Source organism: Pelodiscus sinensis, chromosome 5, assembly GCF_049634645.1.
Source record: "Pelodiscus sinensis isolate JC-2024 chromosome 5, ASM4963464v1, whole genome shotgun sequence".
Lineage (NCBI taxonomy): Eukaryota > Metazoa > Chordata > Testudines > Trionychidae > Pelodiscus > Pelodiscus sinensis.
This window is the reverse complement of record NC_134715.1, coordinates 69,246,079-69,271,050: the sequence shown is the minus strand read 5'-3', so window position 1 is coordinate 69,271,050 and position 24,972 is coordinate 69,246,079. Positions and strand designations below refer to the sequence as shown.

Below are 24,972 nucleotides of genomic sequence, written 5' to 3'. Positions count from 1 at the left end.
GCCAACACCCTGTAGTGCACAAAGATACAGTAGTAGGGGCTATTTAAGCCAATGGGATTTCAGCCAGCTACTGGACATGGTTTGTGCAACTTGTACTCTCCCTCAACTTAGCCACCTGCTCCTTAGTCAGCTAGAAACTGTCCCTGGGTTAATATTTCTACTGTCTGGCCGTGACACGAATGGTTACACCATTGATTTTGTGTAAACAGTTACTAGAATTGAATTATACAGTAATCTTCCTACAGCTACAAGTATGATACAAACAGAACTTCTTTTGTTTGTTTTTACACATACAGCTGTGGGGATAGGGAGGCAGAAATATAGGAATATTATCAGTCTAATAGTAATTTGTCAGTTAATCACAATTTTTTTTCTGGTCTTTTACCTGCATCAAAGAAAAAAAAGTCTTTTCAAACCAACTATGGCAGCAGCACCCTGCAAAGAAAACTGCTGGACTCCACTTGTACACCTCCATCTGGCTGGAGCCTAGATTGTTTGAGCAATTAGGATCCAGGAAAAATAAAAAGGGTGTATAAGGCACTATTTCAAAACTACTTTATAACTTCACAAAATTTAAATGGATGGGCCTGTACTTCCTTCCTAAACAAAGGGTGGAGTTTTCAAAAGCACCTGAAGGAGTTAGGCATCCAATTTCCTTAGGCATTTTTCAAATCTCACCCTCAGTCTGTTTGGCCATATGTTTTCAGGAGCATCCATATACATAACTGTCAGTCTACATCTGCATGATTGAGATGAGTGCTGATCCCCTGTGGCTGACAGATATAATGGAACCTGCTATGTTTCTCATCTTATATTGTCTGTGTTGGATATCTGTATTTGGTACATCACGTGTATATTAAAAACTATGCAGTGGATTTATTGATTGTTGATCTGTTTGTTTTTCTAGTTGGATACACAATGAATGATCTCATTTTTGAATGGCAAGAAAAAGGAGCTGTACAGGTAGCAGATGGGCTCACTCTGCCACAGTTTCTGTTGAAAGAAGAGAAAGATTTATGTTATTGCACCAAACATTACAATACAGGTAGGAGAGTTTCTTAATCCAGTACAGCTGAAAAACAGCCACTGCTATTTTCTGTTGCTTTAAATACATCATTTAACTCATCTGAAGATTATAGCACTACAACAGAGAGAGAGAGAGAGAGAGAGAGAGAGAGAGAGATGCCTTAAAGCATGACATAATAGAACAGTTGCTTGAGAGTTGAAAAGATTTCTAAATGTTCTTATAAAGCCTTGCACCTGTATGGAGCTGCATTAACTATAGCAGGGCGTCATGTGGGGAAAGGGGTTTTCCTGCATAGAGTCCTTTGTGGCATTGTAGCCTCACACCACATCACTTCTGGATTTATTTGAAAAAATATGCCCCTGTAGATAGAAAATATTAGGCATTGCTTTTTCAATAATAAAAGTACAAAATAGTAATTGTTATTAATTATTTGTCATTGTATAAAAATTGTAAAAATCCTCTGGCTATCCCAATCATCACACTTTGTTCATCAAGTTTGTCCAGTATATTACAGGAAATTGCAATTTGTCACAATTTTTTTTTAAATTTTAACATGTGGGAAATATGCTGTCAGCAGACTTTATTCTTCAGCCACACAAGTTCCAGCTTGGGTCCTTAATCTGTACTCCTAGGCTGTGTCTACACTGGCATGAATTTCCGGAAATGCTTAAAATGGAATACTATTCCGTTTTCAGTTTTTCCGGAAAAGGAGCGTCTACATTGGCAGGCTGCTTTTCTGGAAAAGCCCTTTTTCCGGAAAAGCATCTGTGGCCAATGTAGACGCGCTTTTCCGGAAAAGAGCCCCGATCGCCATTTTTGTGATCGGGGCTTTTTTCCGGAAAAGACTACTGGGCTGTCTACACTGGCCCTTTTCCGGAACAGTGTTCCGGAATAAGGACTTATGCCCGAGCAGGAGCAGAATAGTTTTTCCGGAATAGCGGCTGATTTTGTACAGTAGAGCATCGTTGCTTTCCGGAAATTCAAGGGCCAGTGTAGACAGCTTGCAGCTTATTCCGGAAAAGCAGCTGATTTTCCGGAATAAGTGGCCCAATGTAGACACAGCCCTATAGACAATACCACTGTGCCTTAAGTAAATAAGTATTATTGTCCTTGTTATTATGAATGGGGAAACTGGGAGGGAAATGCCTCTAAGTTTGCAGAGGCCCAAGTATGGGATCCAATTACTGACAAAGACTAGCAAATCCCAGGGGAACTCCCCTTCTGGAAGAGCTGCACAAGACTCACATGCCTCTGTTAGGCTAGAACAGGAAAATACGTATCTGTAGTGTTATATGAAATAGTGAATCTAGCATAGACACTAACTTTGTGCATGCTCCAGGGCTGGATGGCACTCACAGAATAAAATTAGTGGGGTGTTTTGCCCTCACATATAGTGCTCTGTCTGCCAGTGGCTCTGCCTACCAAGTCCTCCTCTCTCCCAGTGCCTCCTACACACAGTAGAACAGCTGTTCAATGGCATGCAGGAAGCACTGGTAGGGAAGGAGAGGAGCAGGGATGAGAGGTGCTGGAGTTAGGTACAGAACCGAGTAGGAAAAGGCAGAATGGGGGCAGGGAGAGGTGGATGGGAGAAGGGCCTTGAGAGAAGGAGTGTAAAGGGGCAGAGCCAAGGACAGTGTGGGGGAAGGGGCTTGGAGGACAAGATGAAATGGAGGAGTGCCTGGTATGGAGGGAGGAGGGGTCGAACACCACCTGGGTAGAGAAGAAGTTGGTGCTTATGCATTCTAGATTGAGGAGCAGCCCATATACAATAACGGGGAACCTGTATTATGGGCTACACTGTTGCCCAGCTCAAGAAGAACCCAGGAAGCACAAAGATAACTTAACAATCCTTTTATTTCCCCCAATCTGTGCCTTTTGTGATACACCTCTCAGGTAGTGCAACTCATGATCCAGCCTAGAGGTTTTATTTTGTTTTCCAGTCTTAATCATGGAGTTAATTCCATAAGACTAGAAGATTTTTGCGGGGAGGATAGGAAAGGTTGTTTCAGTCCTCACATCTTTTGTCTTCCTTTTTTCTACAGTCAGAATTATGATTATATACAGTAGTTTGGGCAATAATAGATCCTGGCAAGAGAATGCAATAACCCAAATGTTTTATTTCCATTCATTATGTTATGCTAATATGTGATCACTTACTTGCAGTTTGCACTTGAGAACTCATTGTTTATGTAGGGCACTTGTAATGTGAAACTGTGCACTGATACTCCATCAAATACGCAGTATGAGGGAAAATAATTGAATATCATTTTTGAAAACTAAAACCTCTCAGTTGAGCACACATCAAAGTAGATTTAAAGTGCTATTAAAAAAAGATGCTCAAGAACTACAGAGAGGATTTGCGAAATGCCCAGCTATCATTTCAGTATAGGTGTAGTTACAGCACAAGATATAAAGCTCTTTTCTGAAGTTTGCTGTAGACAACACAATCAAGAGCCAGCCAGTGAGATATATTAATATTAACTAATGAAGCTTCATCATGGTATGTGGAAGCAGACTTGTGCAAGTCTCCTAAGTGGTCCATGTATGAAAATTAACCCTTCTAAGTACATATAGTTAAGGGCATTTAGGGTATGTCTAGACTGCATCCCTCTGACAGCAGAGGGATGCAGATTAGGCAGGTCGAAATTGCAAATGAGGCAGAGATTTAAATATCCCGTGTCTAATTTGCATAAAAAAAGCCATTGCGTTTGCCAACTCAGCACTTTGTAGGCAAAAAGCGGCAGTCTAGAGGGGGATCTGTCGAGAAAGAAAGCCTTTTTCAACAGATCCTGTAAACCTCCTTGCAGTTACCCTTAGAAAGTGCAACTGCTTCCGGAACATAAAGTTCCAACAACAGAACATAAAATTGTTCTGTCTGATCCTGTTTCCAACAGTGGCTATCATCATTCAGCAACATCCCTGCTCATTCTCCTTTGGGTCCATATGGCACTGCTCCCTGCAATATGCAACGTTCCCATTCAGTGCTTCATAAAATGTATGATTACAACAAAGCCGTAATAACCAGAAAAACATTAGTTCAGTCCCCACTAACTTTTTAGAACCTACAGAGATGGTTTTGCTTTCCTCGCATTACCTTGTCCATATACACCATCTACGGTACAAATGACTTCTGCCTTCATGGGCAAATTCATTGTTTCTGAAAAGCTGCTTAACATTATACTTCCACCTCCTCTGACCACAGACTACTGAAAAAAATAAACACACCTTGTCACACTACCCAAACAACACCACTATACACATTACAGACAAAAATCTCCCCAAATAGTAAACATTAATACAAACTTTTTCCACTTAAAACACAACTTCTATCCATCACGCCTCTTAAACATCAACTTAAAAACTGCACCATACACACCAACCATCCATTGTAAAGCCAGTATATACCAGTACCAGGTTGTTATCCAAACAATCAGAGAATATTTATTTCTAAAACATCTGCAAGGCCAAGCTACAGATTGCATCTTTTCCATGGATGGAGAAGGACATGTGTTTTCTGAGTAGATATGGGCAATGAAGTATGATAAAGGTGAAACCGTGGTTGTAAATTGTAATGGGTAGGTGAGGACTTAATTTGTTTCCAAGGTTTTGGGGGAGGTTGTGTTGGTGGTTTATGTGCTTGTGTAATCTTAACTAATCCTTAATGACACTGTTTTACAGAAGTTCCTTTTTTTTCCTTATGAAATTTTCTGATGGGGAAGGAGGTAGAAGTACAGTGTTAAGCAGCATTTCAGAAACAAGAACAAAATAACTTAAATAACTACGTCATTCTGAGCAAAAAAAACCCAACCAAACAACAATTTTTACTGACCACAGTAAAATCAGCTGACCCATTTGCTCAATAGTGATACTGATAATAGCTCAGTGGAAGGGAGGGAGGAAGGAAGGAAGGAAGGAAGGAAACAAACCTGCCAACCTGTCTTCATGGACCTTGGCTCACTTCGTCCCTACTTCCAAGAAAAATCAAAGACAAAAACAAAAAAACAGAGTGTACACACACATACACATACACACAAATGCTGGCTGACTAGATAGTAGAAAGAAAGAAATCAAACACCTGGAAGTCATTTGGACCTAGCTGTACACATATCATCACTGATCCATCTGCAGAACAAGCCACATGATTGTTTCTTTACAAAGGATTTCCTGGTTAAAGATAAACTCCAGAGCATAAATAAGAGATTTTCAAAGGCTCCAAGACCAGGTGGGCAGTCAACTGCCATTGACCTTTGTGCTTTTGAAAACCTCATCTAGAACACAGTTCCCATCCATTTCTACTCCTTTCATGTCCTATTCTTTAAACGGCTGTTTGCTTGTTATGTTCATGCTGAAACTGATGAGACATGTTAATAGGACTGGCTGAAAATTTTCCATTGAATGTTTATGAAATATTGGGGTTTCAGATAAATAACATTTTTCATAATAGTGATAGAAATGCAGTCGTGTTAGTCTGGTGTAGCTGAAACAAAAAACAGGACAATGTAGCACTTTAAAGACTAACAAGATGGTTTATTAGGTGATGAGCTTTCATGGGCCAGACACACAATCTCAGCCGCGCTGAACACCATGCCATCCAGAGTCTCAAAAACAACCTGGACATTATAATCAAACCAGCTGACAAAGGGGGTACTGTGGTCATTATGAATAAGGCCGACTATAACCAGGAGGCAACCAGACAACTCTCCAACACCACATTTTACAAACCTTTCTCCTCTGATCCCACCTCGGAATACCAAAAGAAACTACACTGACTCCTTAAAAGTCTCCCTACAGCTACTCGGGAACAAATCCACACAGAAACACCTTCTGACCCCTGACCAGGATTGTTCTATCTGCTTCCCAAAATCCATAAACCTGGACACCCCGGACGTCCCATCATCTCTGGTATCGGCACGCTCACTACTGGTTTATCCAGCTATGTAGATTCTCTTCTCAAACCCTACACAACCAAAACCCCCAGCTATCTCCAAGACACTACTGACTTCCTAAGGAAACTACAAAACATCGATAACCTCCCCGTAACACCATCCTTGCCACCATGGATGTAGAAGCTCTATACACCAACATCCCACATGAAAATGGATTACAAACAATTAGAAACACTATCCCAGAGGACACCACTGCCAATCTGATAGCAGACCTATGTAATTTGTTCTCACCCACAATTATTTCCAGTTTGAGAACAACTTATACCTCCAGATCAGCGGCACAGCCATGGGTACACGCATGGCCCCACAGTATGCTAATATCTTTATGGCTGACCTAGAACGTTTCCTCAACTCCCGTCCCCTTTTATCCCTTCTCTAATTACGCTACATCGATGACATCTTTATGATCTGGACGCATGGCCAAGAAGCACTGGAGACATTCCACAGAGATTTTAACAACCTACACCCCACCATCAATCTCAGCCTGGACCATTCTACACGAGAGATCCATTTCCTGGACACCACAGTACAAATCAACAATGGAAAATTAGACACCACTCTCTACAAAAAACCCACTGCCTCATACAGTTACCTACATGCTTTCAGCTCCCATCCAGCACACACCATATGATCCATCATCTATAGCCAAGCCCTTCGATACAACCGCATCTGCTCTAATCCCACTGACAGAGACCAGAAACTTCAGGATCTCTACCAAGCATTTATAAACCTCAACTACCCACCCAGAGAAATAAAAAAGCAAATTGAAAGAGCCAGACAAATACCTAGAAACCATCTACTTCAAGACAGACCTAAGAAAACCAACAATAGAACACCACTTGTCATCACCTACAGCCCCCAACTTAAACCTGTCCAACACATTATCAATAAACTACAGCCTATACTGGAACAGGATACTAAACTCCGAGAGGCTCTGGGAGACAGACCCATAGTCTCCTATAGACAACCACCTAACCTCGAGATGATTCTTTCCGACAACCACAGGACATACCACACTAATACCAACTCTGGTATTTTCCCTTGCAACAAACCCCGTTGCCAGCTTTGTCCACATATTCACTCTGCTGATACCATTATTGGACCTAAACAAGTGAGTTATAAGATAAAGAACACATATTCCTGTGCATCCAGAAATATAATTTATGCTATCATGTGCCGAAAGTGTCTGTCTGCTATGTACATTGGACAAACGTCTCAGATACTTCGCCAAAGGATCAATGCCCACAAAACAGATTAGACAAGATAACAAAGAAAAAACAGTTTCTTGCCATTTCAACCAGAAAGGACATTGTCTCAATGACTTGATTATCTGCATCCTGCTTCAAAGGCCTTTTAAGAATACACTTGAAAGAGAATCCTCTGAACTGTCGTTCATGCTCAAATTCGACACTTTACACTTAAGTTTGAATAAAGACTCTAATTACAGTACCCATTACAAAGATAGCTTCCCCAATTATCACCTCTAATATCATTAGCTCACAGACATTTACCTCCCCCCACAACTCCCTTCTGTTCTGAAATTTGATTTGTCCTTTTCATATGTGTTCATTTTTTTAATTGTAACCTTTGGTATATATGGTTGTGACAATTTTCTTCCACTATTTGATCTGAGGAAGTGGGTCTGGCCCACGAAAGCTCATCACCTAATAAACCATCTTGTTAGTCTTTAAAGTGCTACATAGTCCTGTTTTTTGTTTCATTTTTCATAATGTCTGCTTTTGCATAAAATTTATTTTTATACAAAAAATAACAGTCAGAACCAACATATTTTAATTCTGAAATGTTGCTGCAGTGCCTCATGAGAGTTGTAGTTTATGTTTCTCATGCTCCCATTTCTCCTACACAGGACGAGCTTCACTGCTGGATTTCATCTCCCATGATTCATTGCAACCATACAACTGTCACTTTTTCCCACCAAGTGGGAAGATTATCAAGCATCATGGAAGATGTAGTCCAATAAGGGAGCTTTATCAATAGCTGAGAATGGGAGCATGAGGTACCTATACTAGAATTTACTGAGGCACAATTTCAGGATTGAAAATTTTTCAGTTTCAGTTTAAATATTTCCACTTTTAGCCAAAACATGAGTTTCCAATTTTTGTAAAAACCTCAGTGTTCAGAAGGAAAGAAAATTAGTTTCCAAACATGTCTCCATCAGACAAATCTGAAATGGAACTCTTCTGATTAATACACTAATCAGGTTTTCTCAAGTCACGAGAATCACTTGAGGCCCAGCTCTGGATTTAAGTTGTAGAGTTTGAAAAGCCTTCTATTGACTTCCATGGCCTTTGTGAAAGCAGAGGAAAAAATATTTAGTACATTTCTCCTGTGTGTAATCATGGTGTGGACTTCATTATTAAACAATGATTTGTTCATACAAAGATGAAGTGTTACATTGTTTCTGGGAAGGGCTGCAAAGAAAGAAGAACAGTGCCCTCCAGACCTTAGCCCTGTACTCAGAGATTCAGCAAACATGGAGGGGCCGGGGATGGCTGGCAGGGAGTCCTTCCGGCCATAATGTCCAAAAATAACGTGCTGATATGGTGTACCAGATTATAACTTTCCTGTACAGTGTATCAGACAATACCAGCCCTCTCACGTCACTGGCTAGTGAAGACAGAAGAGGTGAAACTGGTAAGTGAGGCAGCTTTATCTACAGCAGGGCTGAGCAAAACACATCTCACAGGCAAGATCTGGCCCACCAAGCCACCAGATCTGGCCCACAGAAACCCTGCTGGGACTCTCAGGCACAATTATTGCCCTGTTTTAAGTGCAGGGCTGCTTGTGTGGCTCTCTGCTCTAGAGGGAGGGAGAGGCTTCGTGTGATTACCCCACCTCCAACCCAATCCTTAGTTCCTGTTGATTGGAAGGAACTGGCCAATAAGAACAGACCCCAGCCAATCTCTCAACTCCTATTGTCTGGAAACAACCAGCTACTAGCAGCTGAGAGATTGGCCTGGGGGACGGCATAGCACAAGCCTCTTCCCCTTCTCGGAGCTGAGAGCCACATGGAGGGAAAATCCTGCAGTTTTAAGCAATCTGGAGCTGCAGCAGACAGGAAGCCCAGCTTGCCTTGGAAGTGCTGTAGGGCTGCTAACTGGGAGATGCTTCCCAGTCAGAGCATGCCTCTAGCACCCCAGATCATCCTGCACCCCAACTCCCTCCCTCAGGTCACCATCCAAGCCCTCTGCACTCCCCCTACCCCAGGTCAGAACTCCCTCCCAGAACCTGTACCCACCTCCTACACCCCTCCCCCAGCCCAGAATCCTCTCCTGCACCCAGACCTCTTCCCATACCCTGCATCCCATTCCCTTGCTGCAGGTCACTACCTCCTCCTTCACCCAAATTCCCTCAGACATCACACCATCTCCTGCATCCCAGTCCCTTGCCCTGTGCACCCTTCTGCATCATCCTAGACCCTGCACCTCTGCCACAGAAAAGTGTGGCCCTTGGCCACTTTTCAAAATCTTGGAGTGGGACCCCACAAAAAATTGTTGCCCAACCTCGACCTACAGCATTTTGAATAGACCAGAAGGAGATATGTGGGGTGAAGTCTTGACCACATTGAAGTCAATGACAAAATTTGTATTGACTGCAGTAGGCCAGGATTTCATTGGTAAATCAGAGAGGCCAGGAAGGGGGAGGCTAAAGAAGCTGAAGCATGATAAGCATGTGTCAGGTTTTTATGGTAGACTTGGGCTAGAAAAATAGACAGTACTTGAGAATTATCTTCAGGAGTGCCAAACAGAGATTATGAGTGAAGTGAATGATTTAGATGATATATAAAACTATGTAAGGTTGTGTTCTCTCATTTTAAAATAGGATTTTTACATTACATGGTTGAGTTCCATTTTCATAGTTTTACTTAAATGTGGACACTTGGTTTGCACCACAGCAAGAAGTATTACCTCTCCATGAAATTTACTGCAAAATTTACACACAAACCTAATGGCTTTATAACAAAGCTATATTGAGGAAAAACAAATTAATAATACACTTTACAAGTAGTTTAATTTGTCCAGAAGTAGAATATATAAGAAATTTAAATCAGCTGTAATTGGAAATTAAGTTTTATATGCCAAATAATAAGGTTTTAGTCCAAAGGTCATACAAGATGATACATGAATGCATTGTAAGCATGGGATCTGATGTAAAAGTGTGACATTGGTTGATAAAAGCGAGTTATAAAATATAACTGGTGTAATTTATTGGAAATTAACATCTTCTGGAATAACTGCAAACCTTTTAAATAAATAAAGGCACTCATCCAAAATCCGGAATGTTTAAAATGCATTCATGCAAATAAAGCACAAAGATCCATGGTGAAATATATTTATGACAGCAGAAATTATATCAACGACATTGCCATAAAAGGCTAAGAGTTAGTAATAACAAAAGGAAATTACTAAAAAAGAATACCACAAGGTTAGAAAGAGAGACAAATTCTGGTTTAGAAGGGTTAAAAATGTTTGTTTTCGTATTGCTTTTGTTTGTTAGTGGGCAATAGTGTGTTATACTTCCATAGATGAATATGTTTCCTTCTAATCTTTAATCAAGTTAGTAGGAACTGCTGGTACTGAATACTTTGGGGAAAAAAATCAAACCACTTATTCAGGTTCCTAAGGTAACCTTATTCAAAGCCCCATTTGAAAACATTGGTCACTAGGTTTTCAAGTTAGAACATTTTAGAAGGGGGGTGAGGCATACATATTGTCAGCAACCTAGTCTCAAGGATGGATGGATGAATGGAGGCACATACACCAGAATTTCCTTTTAGATAATACTAGAGAGGTAGCCGTGTTAGTGGGTCTGGCCCACGAAAGCTCATCACCTATTAAACCATCTTGTTAATCTTTAAAGTGCTACATAGTTTTTCCTTTTCTTTTAGATAATGTTTGAGATATAAAATTAAGCTTAAAACTGAGCCATGACATGGTAGGCTTGATGGCACAAGAGAGCACAATTGCCCTTTGGAAATAGCAATATCTCTAAACACAGCTCAGATGGCAAAGAATGGAAAATGACTTGTTGCTCATTATGACCAATGACAGACTGGTTAGTGTGTAAGAATCACAACTCTAGAGCTGCTTTCTGAATTTTAAAAGCAGAGAAACTTCTGGAGATTCAGTTTCTTTCTCTTTGATAAATGTTCCTATGGTGATGGGGAAATTTGTGTATTCAGAAAGATAAACCAAAACAATTGTAACTCCACTAGAAAAAAACTGTAGATGAACTAGTCATATAAATGTTGTATTTAGAGTACATATTAGACAGTGACAAAAATAGCCTTCCTATTTTCATTAAACTTTTTTTTAAACTAGGAAAGTTTACATGCATTGAAGTCCGATTCCACCTTGAAAGGCAAATGGGTTACTATCTCATTCAAATGTACATACCCAGTCTACTGATTGTCATTCTCTCCTGGGTGTCATTTTGGATCAATATGGATGCAGCTCCAGCCAGAGTGGCGTTAGGCATAACAACTGTACTGACTATGACAACACAAAGTTCAGGTTCACGAGCATCACTTCCAAAGGTAGGCAAAAACCTGCTTTGCTTGTATCATACTAATATCACTTTTAGACCGAATGATGATTCTATATGGCTGTCAGAGGCCTTCAATAACCTTTGCATGTGCTCTTCTCATTAAAAAATAAATGTTCATTTAACACAAGGGAGAAAAACCACTTTGATCTTTTTTTTTCATTCAACAGAACACATTTTGTTTCTTTACCAATTGGTCTATTGGGCTAAATTCTCAGCTGGCTTAATTCCAGTGACTTTAATGGCGCAGACTTAGAATCCTGAAGGAACAGTTCTTCATCGGCCTATTAGTCTTGCCAAGATTTGTGTATGTGTGTATGTGTGTGTGTGTGGGGGGGGGGGGGGGGGGATGATGAATTTGTCCCTTTCTTGGTTTCAATATAAGCCAATGTATTCTGAAAATATTAAGACTATTACTTACAGAGTAACAATTTCCAACTCCCCACCCTGGTTCTGGAGGCACAATGAGTTAGTTCTCTTTTTCATGTAAGAGCTTACTATGTGCATCTGGTCAGCTAGTTTCAGGGATCTAGGACCAACATTCCCTTTAATCTTTTTCATTCACGTGCAGATTTTTTCCATCCAAGTGCAGAATTCTTTTGTCCGCATTGAGGGATGTGCAAACATACACCACCAGTAGAAACAAAAAACCTAACTGTGGGTGCTCTGCATAAGGGGCCGCATAATCATACAGCTTATAGGGAATGCTGTCTTGGGCTCATCCTCAGTCCACCCGTTCAGTATCCTCGTACAGTGAGGAATATTAGACCAGTGTCATCACCACCAGGACCTGACTGACTAAGGGTGAAAACCAAGCCCAAAGTATTTTACAATGGCATATTTGTCATCAGCACAGATGAAATCCCCAAATATAAAAAAATCATGTTGTCTATTTTTAAATAATCTATATGTTGGTACTTAAAAGTTTTCTTTTACAGGAAAGACTAATCACCCTGAACTCTCATTGAAGCCAATGGGAATTATTTCATGTAGTAGCAAAATATTCGGTCTCAGCAAGCCAATCCAGACTCTTATTAAACAGAAGGCAAAGGGAAAATCGGAAAGAGAAAAAATAAGAGAGAGAAGGGAAAGGGCACAGAATTTAAGGGACAAGGAAACGTAACCAAGTTTCATATCTCAAATGGTAGAGCTAGTGGAGATGGTGATGTCAACTGGATCCTTCTCTCTGGCCAGCTCTGGTGAGGACATCTCCCAGAATCAAGGCAGTGAAGGACCAATGCTATTACAGTGGATCCCAGGGTCCCAGGAAATGGATCGGAGTAGCAGCCATCGTGAAGCTCACACCTTCCTGTTCTCCCATCTTTCAGTCAGCCAGCATCCACCTTCAATTTTCCCCAAAAAACTTAAGGATCACTAAAGGGAATGATGGGCAGAATACCCCATCTTTATTGTTTCATCTACCAGTAGGCCTAATTGCCAGCAAAGTGATTTGAGTTTATTGGTTTCCACACCCACATTTCTCTAGTTTACATGATTTTAAGACTGCTCTTTGGTTGTATTTGTAGATCTTTTATTTGGACTTCAATTTATCGCCCTTTTGCATCTTACTCCATCAGGGTTTATTATTGTAAATTATTGCAAGGGTTTATTAACTCTTACTTTGCCATAGTTATAGACACAAATAAAGTAGGCCAAGCGGTACTTCCTTTGACGTGCAAAGAAACCAGCACCCACCTCCTGAAAAAGGCAAACCTGATGCACCCTTCCCCAACCCTCAACAACAAGGCAACACCACAATTTCTTCTCCTCGCCCCTCCCTCCCCAAAACTCCAGTCACATATAGTATCTAGCAAGACTACACATATAGATAAGATTGAGAACATCATTTTCTCACTTAAACTGCAGGGATACTGCAGCACCTATAGCTGAACACAAACATTAGGCATCCCAGTGTATTGTGCTACTGAAAATCTTTAGACCTATTAAAAATTATCAGATTAATTTTTTTTGGCAACTGTCAAATCCATTAAAAAATAGCCAAGCTGGTCAAACACCAGACAAGTAATAACACTAGATAGACCAACTAGGCCTCAATTATTGCAACAGCCCTTCAATTGATTCTTTAGAGGCTGCCAACAACTGGAGATACAATTACACTACATACACATGAGAATACAAGAGAACAAATTACTGTTATATCTGAGAAAACCACATACATTTTAATCACATATTTGGGGTCTGATTCTGGATTAAACTTTAAACCTCTAATTGGCTTCAGTCAGAGCAGGATCAGGCCCTAGATTACAGAACCAGTGCATGTCCTATGACTGTGCTCCTCAGGAGAGGCACAGTGCATCAGAGAACAGGGCCAACGTAGTCAATTTTAGTCACATGCCAGCCCCTTTGTATTGCTTACACAGATCAGAACTGGAAATGGATCATACACATCCAGAAATTAACAAATGTCATGATCTTTCTGCTTTTCCCTTTACATTATCAGGGTTTTGGTTAAATGCAATGTATAGCAGATCATAAAGACATGCTAATGAAGTACTAAACATTCATGCAGAGATTTGCTTATAAACGGGCAAGAAATATATTTCTCACAAAATTAAATTGTGAGGAAATAAAGATTGAACCCTTTGTCCTGTTATATAAGCAGCTTTCATGTTAGTGCTTTTTTGTAAAAATAGCTCTGTGGTCTGAGGACACACAGTTATTTCCCCCTGGCATTATGAGATACTGAAATTCGCATCTGTGTTCCTAATATTTTCAGTCTCTTTCTCCATAGGTATCATATGTCAAAGCTATCGACATTTGGATGGCAGTATGCCTGCTCTTTGTATTTTCTGCACTTCTGGAGTATGCAGCTGTAAATTTTGTGTCAAGGCAGCATAAAGAACTTCTGAGATTCCGCCGGAAGAGGAAGAAGAACAAGGTAAAAGAAAACTAGGAACACCAATATCTTTGAGATAGAGAGATGGATTTGGACAAAGAAAAGGGCTTTGGTTGGTAAAGATTGCACTGCTTAAAGTGGCTGTACATATAAGATGTCAATAGAATGAAATTCACCCTGGGCAGTGTGTCACTATACAAGAATTACTCCCCAGAAAAATCCTACTTAAATTCTTAATAAAGGGATTAAAGAGAATTTAAATTGTGAGTAGGTAATGTATGAACCCCACATTCCAGGAGTGAATTTCATTCTGTGAAAACATTGTACAAGTTGTCTATGGCACACAAAAATTGCATGGTGATTTATTAAATACAGTTTCTTAGTTTAAGTCTAAGGATTTCCATTGAGCCCTAATGATTAAAGTTCACTTTTTCTGAGTTTTCCTGCTGGTGAAAAGTACATTTTCTGCTAAATACAGGTAAGCCTGTTTTTCTTCATCATTATATTTAATCACCACATTGTGCCACCTTCACTCATGTGGTGATCACAACTATCAATTGCTATGATCTACTGAGGAGCTATGCCTTCAGCTCTGGTCTACATTAAGGCTTTATTTTGAAATAACCCCTCTTAGGTTGGAATTGTAAGTGGAGTGTCCACACTACCAAGCCTGTTATTTCAAAATATTTCAAAATAACAGGCCACTTATTAAAAAATCTGTACTCCTTCTTTTTTAGAGGACTAACATTAATTTGAAAATAGTTATTTTGAAATAGCAGTATTATGGCTGTTCTGGTGCTGCTATTTTGAAATAACTACTCCCCAGAGTAATTCGAACTGATTACTCCCCAGTACTCATCATGAGTAAAGGCCGCACATTCTAAGCTCCAAAGTCAAATTCTATAAGGCCTTTCCTAGTAAAGAGAGTGAAAGTTATATCTCGGTAAATATCAATAAAGATTTCCTGGATTTGTGCCATAGTACTCAGCTATGTGAGTTAGACTTCCACTATTCATTGCTGATTGCTTTAGAGGGAAAAATGGTGGAGACATTATTTTTCCCCCCTAGCCATACATAAAGTACCTAATCCATCTTCCACCTAAGTCAATAAGAGTCTTTCATTTGTTTTTACAGGAGTTGGATGAGGCCATTATTTACAATATTGCTATGTATCAGATTTCAAACTGTATTAAAGAGAACATGTCATTTAGCACCAGTGTCTTTTCTTCCTGAAGACTTTATTATTTAGGTCACAAGCAAAGAAATAATTCAACAGCTTATTCTCCTTGTATTGCCAACGTATTATAAATCTGTTGCACAATTCACCAGGCCTGGAGAGTCATGTATACAATAAATAGCCTCACAATGGTAAGGTTTGTAGGGAAGGATTGGTATTTACATAAAAAAGCATTCAATAGCTGGAGACCAGCAGACCAGGGATACGGGGAGCAAAGTCGTGGAGCACGCGGGCAGCAGGACAGCCGCGGCGGGTTTGGGCTGTCCCGTTGCCCCCGTGCTCCGCGGCTTTGCTCCGGACGCCTGTGGTACAGCAGCTGGGGCGCTGCCGGTTGGTCCCGGGGGCAGCGGGGCTGGTCAGGGGGGTCTTCGGGAGAGTGGGGCTGATTGGTGGGGGGTGGGAGGAACTGGCTGCTGGAAGCAGGGCTGGACTGGGGAGATTGTGAAGTGAAGGTGGGGAGCAGGACTGACTTGGGCACATGCAGACCCTGGCAGATGAGTGAGTCTGGCCAGGGATTCCATTTTGCTCCCCCGCCCCACCCCACATACCCTCCCTTGAGTAGTTGCGAACTGCCTGGCAGGTAGACACATTCAGACAGTGTGAGCATATCTACCAGCCAGGCAGTTTGCAGCTAAGGACTGATACACCTAATAACAATAAAACTTACCTAATTAGAAAATATTACCAGGCATTTTATGTCTGGTAATTTCTCAATTTCTTTCCCATACAAAACCTTCAAATACCAGACTCTCCAGTACAAAACCGGACACCTGGCAATCCCACCCTTCCTTACACCCTCCCTCTTAGCCAGATACCCTACCCCCAATCTGCTCCTGCTCCCGCCTCCTGAAGTGCTCATGTGGCACTGGGTTCCCCAAGCCCTGGCCCAGGCTGGGTGGAGGATGCAGCCAGGTGGAACACTGAAAATTTATTCTTTTTTTTTTAAATATGCATTTATATTTTTGGGCTGCAAAAAACAATACTGAAAAAAATGGGTTCCAACTAAAGTAAAAAGTTTGGGAAACCCTGATCTAGCCAGCTTTCTACCCATTGTATAATCCATTTATCCAATCCATATTCCCTTAACTTGCTGGCAAGAATATCATGGGTGACTGTATCAAAAGCTTTGCTAAATGCTGGCACTGGAGGCTTTGGAAGGACCAGAAACAACTTATTTGAATATTCATCATTTGCTGAATGAATATGCAAATATGCAAATGAATGTTACCAGTCCTCCAAAAGCTCATGAATAGATTTACTGGTCCCCGTGTCAAAAAGTTTGGGAACCCCTGATCCAATCCATACTTCCTTAACTTGCTAACAAGAATTATGTGGGAGACCGTATCAAAAGCTTCGCTAAAGTCAAGGAATATCACATCCATTGGCTTCCCCATGTCCACAAAGCCTGTTACCTCATCACAGAAAGCAATCAGGTTGGTCAGGCATGACTTGCCCTTGGTTAATCCATGTTGACTATTCCTGATCACTTTCTTCTCTTCCTAGTGTTTCAAAATGGATTCCTGGAGGATCCCTCCATGATTTTTCCAGGGGACTAAGTGAGGCTGACCAGTCTGTAATTCCCTGGATTGTCCTTCTTCTCTTTTTTTAAAGGTGGGCACTACATTTGCCTTTTTTCTATTGTCCAGGACCTCCCCTGATCTCCATGTGTTTTCAAAGATAATGGCCAAAGGCTCTGCAATCACATCAGCATCCTTCAGCGTACTTTGATGCATTAAATCCTACCCCATGGATTTGTGTATGGCCAACTTTTCTAAATAGTTCTTAACCTGTTCTTTCTCCACTGAGGGCTGCCCACCTCCTTCTCATACTGCATTACCTAGTGCAGTAGTCGGGGAGCTGGCCTTGTTTATGAAGACAAAGGCAAAAAAAGCATTGAGTACTTCAGTTTTTCCCACATCATCTGTCACTAGGTTAACTTCCCTCCTCCAGTAAGGGGCCCACACCTTCTCTGACCACCCTCTTATTGCTAACATTCCTGTAGAACCTTTCTTGTTACTCTTCACATCCCTTGCTAGCTGCAATTCCAAATGCACTTTGGCCTTCCTGATTACACCCTTGCATGCTTGAGTAATATATTTATGCTCCTCCCTAGTCATCTGTCCAAGTTTCCACTTTTTGTAAGCTTCCTTTTTGTGTTTAAGCTCACCAAGGATTTCACTGCTAAGCAAAACTAGTCACTTACCATATTTGCTTTTCTTACTGTGCCTCGGGATGGCTTCTTCCTGTGCCTTCAATAAGGCTTTTTAAAAATATTGACAGCTCTCCTGTATTCCTTTCCCCTTCATATTAGCATCCCAGGGAATCCTGCCCATCAGTTCCCTGAGGGAGTCAAAGTCTGCTTTTCTGAAGTTCAGGGTGTGTATTTTGCTGCTCTCCTTTCTTTCTTTCATCAGGATCCTGAAATTGACCAGCTCATGATCACTGCTTCCCAGATTGCCACACACATCTACTCCTTCTACTAATTCTTCTCTGTTTGTGAACAGTAGGTCAAGCTGTGCATGACGCCTGATTGGTTCCTTCAGCACTTGTACTGGACAGTTATCCCCAGTACACAGTCTCCACAAACTTCCTGAATTGACTTGATGATTACATGTTCTGTTCACTCCCTCTGGGCCATCTGACATTGACCACTGTCAGAAGACAGGATACTGGGCTAGATGGACCTTTGGTCTGACCCACTATGGTTGTTCTTACATTCTCACTAACACTGCTAAAAATAACTGAAGTCTTCTGGAATAAAACAGAGTTAAACATTTTTTCCCCAAGAAACATTATGATTCCTCAGTACAATTTCTAAACATGACATTTATCTGCAGTTATATTTAGTAAATTAACAAATGCACTTTAACACTGTGTTTTACTTTCCCCCATCAGTTTCTTACTTGGCTACTATCGTCACTGATTATAAAGCTTAGTATACAGTCTTTACTCATTTGGCACAATTTAAACAATCACTGATTCTTATGGATTAGATTTTATTTGACTTTTTAAAATGCATCATAAAAAGAAGAGTTCTTCACTGACCTCTATTTGACTAGGTAATCAACAGGAGAATGAAGAGAAATTAAATACCAAGATAAGTGTTCAAATAACCTGAAGAAGCTTCCTTGATTTTTAAGTATCCTCTTGTCACAATTTAGTATCCTCTTGTCTGTTCCATATCATACCTAGTTAGACTATAGAAGCAGAGAGTTTAGGGATGAAAAAGCCTATTAGACAATCCTGTCCATCTTCAATCTGACATCCCGCTAAGCCACTGACAGGCTTGGAGGGATGTAACTTCCATAGGTACAAAACCCCCCTCTTGACCAGATGAGTTTCCATTTGTAAAATTAGTATTCTCTAGTCCCTCCTTGGGTTTTTCTGCATAGGCAAAGCATATGACTCAAAGGGATTTTTTAAAATTTGTAATACTGCACATCTATAATTTGCTACAAGAACCATCTGCAACATTTTTCCCAATGAAGCAATTTTTATACCTAGATACTGGCAAAAGTGAATCTGGACATTATTGTGATGATTTATATTATGGTTGTTAGAACTGGTTGAAAAATTAAAAAATAATTTTAATGAAAAATGAATGACAATTTTCACATAAATATTCCTCATTCATTATCAACTAGCTCTGATGTTAGCAGACAGTCATGACCAGCCCCACTGTACTAGCTGCATAGTAACATACTGTGTTAAAAATTAAATCCTTTCCTTGAAGGCCTTCCAGTCTAATTTGAGACCAGTTGAAACAAGTGAGTGGGATGAACAAAAGGAGGAATGAGATAGGGTGACATTAATGAAGATGATGATTCCTGGTGTGTGATCTTAACTTTGGTTCCAAATTATTTAAAGGTGATTTTGTATTTAAAGACCCAGTCCAACTCTCATGGGGAAGAGCAGAAAAAGACTAATGTTAACTTTTGCTTATTTGTGTGTGTTTATTTATAGCCCAAGTTTACTTCCATTCAAGTCATCTAAACCAATATGCCATTATTCTAATCATTGTTGTCTTCCTGACAGCCATCATAGAAGTAAGTTATAGGGATGAATTTGAAGGAGTATGTAATGGTTTTATGGACAGATTTCAGGAGAATGTTTCATGAATAAAAGGAATACATGAAGTAAAGCACAGAGATGTTTGTGACAGAAAACAGACAAATTGATATTTGAGTCTACCATCACTGATGCAGTGGAGAGGATGGAAATTATACAGATTTATTTCCACATATACACTCCAAGCACCATCCTAATGTTTGACTGAAATTGTTTAAAAAAATTACTATAGAATAAAACATTGCCACCTTTGGACCAATATAACATGAATTAAAACACAACTGAGATAATAATCCCTGCAATTGCAGGTAAAACATTACCTCAGAATGGCTGTTGTACTCCGTATGTAGTCAGTGATTGCTTTGCCTGAATCAGATGAGCAAGGTCTGGCCTTCAACAAATATTTTCAATAAACTTTACTTTGTTTGTTCTGAACTTTTTTTAAGAATTAAAAACATTTCATAAACTTGTTTTTTTTTTTTTTTGTAAAGGGCCTAAAATAAGCAGAAAGAGATGACAGAAGAGGCAGAGTTAGAAGCATCATACATAATTGATCATTACAGAGCTTATTTTTCTTGTTGATGTTTCAAAAGAAACAAGCACATAGAGGAATGCTGTACATACTTTGAAAAATACAGTTCTATTTTTAAACTAAGTTCTAATGCAATATACTTACTTTTCAGGAATAGTCAAACTTTTTAAATTCTGTTTTCAAAGACCTAAAGATCATGGTATCTTTAGTACAAAAATAGATTCACAGACTGGACTGATTATACATTTTAATGATAATCACATTTGTTTTCTTTTGTTTTCCTTTGTTTTGCTTTTTCCTTTTTGTCTTCCTTCCCATACTTTGATACTTTGATGAAAGTATTTTGGGGGAGTGCTTGATGGAAATGAAATCAATGAATCATTGCGGCGTAGCAATGGCTTGAGAAGTGCAGAACCTATAGACGGGACTTTGGCTCAAATCTACAGTACAAATTTAAGGGTAAACTATGTAGAAAATGTGCCATTTGTCATAATGTGATAACCAGTCATTAACGAGGGCCCTGTTCTTTTGTCTGAACTAATGTTTTCCCCCATGTGGACTCCGTTAACCTTCATTATTATCTGTATGTGATGACGTAAAGTGTTATCGAAACAGTTTTTGTTTGTTAATTCTGTAGTCTATACTGACTTGTGTACATCTCACATCAGAAAATGAAATTAAAATGTGACTTTCTGCTGTTCCAGAGAAGGCTTGAAAATTAACATCAGAGCTAAGAGAAATAATTTAGAATTGGATACATATTTTAAAAAGCCTATGCAACTTTGTATTATGAATGTTTTCTGCAAAAAAAGTGTGGCGAGTAAAACATTAAAATGTTTAAAATAACTCAAAGGTTATAAAAATATCCTAAAACTATTAGTATTACTTACAGCTAAAAAATACAGTGAACACATTTCAGCAAGTATATATGTTATTCCTCAGGAAGAATAAATTATTTAAAGTTTATATCAAACAGAAAACATCTTGAACCCAAGAGAATTTAAATATTTTGATCATTTTCTGCTTAGGTATTTAATATGGTGACACTGACATGCAAATAAACCAACCCAGCTCATTATTTTCAAGCCTCTAAGAATTCTGGTTGTGTTTCAAAAATATTTACTTACATTTAGGAGCACCCTTTAATTACTAATTTTTTTAAAGAGCTGGAAAAATATGTCAAATAAAAAGAAGATGCATGCAATCCACTTTGACTAGCAATTTTTGATAATTAATTTGTTAAACAGTATACATGAGAACTACTTTATATCAAAACTTCAGCAAAGGCTTTTAAAAATAAGTGTTAATTGATTTTTTCCCTTTTTATAAATAACATATGAAGATGGTGCACCAGACAATCATATGAAGGAAAAGGAAAGAAATTAAAATGAAGATTTGAGTTTTCAAATCAACATTGAATGCGTTTTTTGAAAGGGCTATTCTATGGTCCAGCTCTTTAAGTAATGTTCCTCCAACTGAGTGGCTTCATCACCTGAGGTGCTGGTCCATTTAATTATACAAAACTAAAACTGTGTTCATAGAGGAATTAGATAAGTTCATGGAGCATAGGCCCCACAATGAATATTTGCTAAGATGCTCAGGGGCATAACCCTATTATATTTCAAAGAAAATAAACTTGAGGGATTTTTATGACAACAAATTGATCATCAGTGTCACCTGTTTTTTCCAGACAACAGAAGCACTGGTACCAGAGTACTTAGTTTAGAAAACAGTTTTGTTTAATCAAATCACATTTAATAATTTCACCTTGCTATCATTTTATATTTCTTGTTTTATTAATCTACTGCTGTTTTCTTGCTTTCATGTTAATTTTCCATTTTTTTAAATTACTACAGTGCATTAGCAATTGCAATAAACCCGATACAGAAGTGTTGCTAAACAGAGAGAACTGTGAATAAGCGTATAGGATTGCAATAATAAAGTTAAAAAAAACATTTCCATTGAATGGCAACCACTGATACCAGCATTGTAGGACTTTGGCTGGATTCATCCACAAACAGCTCTATCTGCTGATTCTATTGCAGAGATTTTTTTAATCTCTTAGGTTACTCTCAGCCTAAACTTTTCAATTTAACTGAATGGTTTTGTTTTTCCAGAATACAGCGATTTGTTGACACCAACATTATTCACAGGAAAGGAAAGCTTTTGACAGACATATTTTGAAAAAAAAATATTTTGATTAAGATTTGAAATTTTAAAAACAATCAATTTTGACATTTTCAAAACAAAAGCTTTAGTTTGGTTGGTTGGGCCACTTTTGATTAGTTTGTAGGAAACATATCAGTTCCTTTCCCAATCTGATGTATAACTTTATATTCTTCTATTCTGTTAAGGCAACAGCTTCCTTGGACTACATAATTATTTGAGAAATCCAATGTGAATCATTTTTGTACTTTGTTGCGCTTCAGATATCTTAAAAGAATATAGTAATATGGCACTTAAACTAGATCATATAAGATCAAAAAATAGAGTTTAAAAGTAATTCAAAAGTCCTTGGATTATTCTTCAGTAGGCTATGTATTGGAGGAGAAACACCATCGTTTGAAACTAAAGGAGTTTTTGGATATACTTTGTTGGTTTTTCACATTGTCTCAGTTCCTGTGTACAATTTGTACATCTATGTTTGCACCAGCAGAATAAGTTACAGCAGTAAATTTGAGCTTGTGCATTTCTCCCTACTTGGTACCCATAATTGGGTAAGTAGTGATGCAAACCATGCTCACAAAATGAAAACCACATCTTTGGTCAGTGTTTCTTAAACTGTGTTCCGTGGCCCACTGGTGTGCCGCAAGGCAGTTGGAGGTGTGCTGTGGAGAACAACAGAACTCAAAATGGCTACCCTTAAAGGGGCAGGTGACTTTTTTTTTGGCTCAATAACTTTCCCTTGACCCTTTTTTTCCCCTCAATAACTCCCCTCCCCCCTCCCCGACTCTTTTCCCCGTGACATTTTTTTTCTTCTCTGCTCAACAAAAAATCCTTCGTGTTTCTCATTAAAATAAATTGTTTGGTGTTCCTCAGTTTTAAAAAGTTTAAGAAACACTGTCTTTGGTCATGTATTACATCCCTATACCATGTAAATAACTCTTCTGTCCATTCACTGTAGGTTAGGAACAAATTCAATTTTCACTCATACGTAAGTAAATTTAAGACATCAGTGGACTTTCTTCTGGATACACAGTGGAGAAACTGCACAGAATATGGCCATTAGCTATGATCCAAGTGCCTTAGCCTTCTCTACTTATAACATTTTAGCTACATTTTAGAAAAGAATTATTTTTATTTGTTGAATCTATCTGGAACTTTAGAAAAAGATGTAAAATAAGACTAATTCAAGCAGACAGACATCCCACTAACTTAATTGATGTCAACATGTTATATATATTATGATAGCACAATGGGGCCCTGACCTTTAGGCACTATGTATAGTGCAAAAGATTAAATCCCTCACTGAAAGAGTAATGCAGGCTTTTGCTGATTGAAGAGCACATAACTGTTCTGTAAGTGGGAAAGAACAGAGTAAACTGATAATTTGTCCTTTCTCAGATCCTTAGAAGTAATGGAAGTTGAATAGATTTATGTATTTTAAAGTATCCATTTAGTGTAATCCCAGCCTCATTGAAATCAATGGGAATTTTGCCTTTAACATCACTGGAATAAAAATGACATCCAGAAAAGTTAAAGTAGTATGTTAAAGAATCCACTGAAATAAGGATACAGAACTGCATTTTCAGCAGTTGAGGATCTATGTAACTGAAGAATTGTCTTTCTTTTCTTGCAACAGGACGATGAGGTAAGAGAAAGTCGATTCAGTTTTACAGCCTATGGAATGGGGCCGTGTCTGCAAGCAAAAGATGGCGTGACTCCAAAGGGGCCAAATAATCCCATTCAAGCTGTACCAAAAAGCCACGATGAAATGAGGAAGGTATTTGTTGACCGAGCCAAGAAAATTGATACCATTTCCAGAGCTTGCTTCCCATTAGCCTTTCTCATTTTCAACATTTTTTATTGGGTTATCTACAAAATCATTAGGCATGAGGACATTCACCAATAACAAGATTAAGGCTTCTATACATACTGTTTTGGCTGGCATGTTCAGCAGGAGGTTTTCCTTTACAAATGTGTATACAGATGCTCACTGGGATAGTTAAAAGGCAAAAAGAAAAAGATCCCATTTGACTTGCTATGCAAAGTCACTATTGAACTGATGAAGAATGACACCCAATGAAGCTTTATCTGCTATTACTAAGTTTCTACTGCATACTAAACAATCAACTTTTTCACAGTAAAATCACAACACTATACTACAGCTATACTGCCAACGTGTTTATACATAGTTTTGCATTATGGTCTAATTGTACAGTATTCTTTAAAGTTCCTTACAATTTTTTAATTCAATTGTATTTTTAAAAGGTATTACAAAATGGGTCTAGCATAGATGACTTCCAGAGTAACAGATTAGATTCAGATTTCTAATTCTCCTTTAAAGTTTACACATTAGTAATGAAGAACTGATCTGAGTTTTAGAACTCAATCACATTTTCTTAGTTTAACAAAAATGGATTTTGTAATGAGTACAGAGCACATTTAAATTATATTACGAAGTTCTTTCTATAAAAAAATTACTCATAGAAGACAGTTCATCAAAGGATTATGGTTCGCCTAGATCTTAAAAAAAACATGATAATGTAATGCTCAAAGTAGCACCAAATATCTATTGCC

At 38.9% G+C, this 24,972-nt stretch overlaps 1 protein-coding gene across 2 annotated transcripts in view; it reads left to right on the top strand.

Annotated features, from left to right (window-relative positions):
- Nucleotides 1-24,559, top strand: part of GLRA3 (glycine receptor alpha 3) — a 141,105-nt gene extending 116,546 nt beyond the window's left edge. For both annotated transcript variants that reach the window (XM_075930226.1, XM_075930225.1), the window contains 4 exons: nt 908-1,045; nt 11,316-11,530; nt 14,291-14,437; nt 24,035-24,559. In XM_075930226.1, the coding sequence (XP_075786341.1) occupies nt 908-1,045; nt 11,316-11,530; nt 14,291-14,437; nt 24,035-24,304 (770 nt within the window). In that variant the 3' untranslated portion in view covers nt 24,305-24,559. The remainder of the gene's footprint in view (nt 1-907; nt 1,046-11,315; nt 11,531-14,290; nt 14,438-24,034) is intronic.
- Nucleotides 24,560-24,972: the final 413 nt, after the last annotated feature.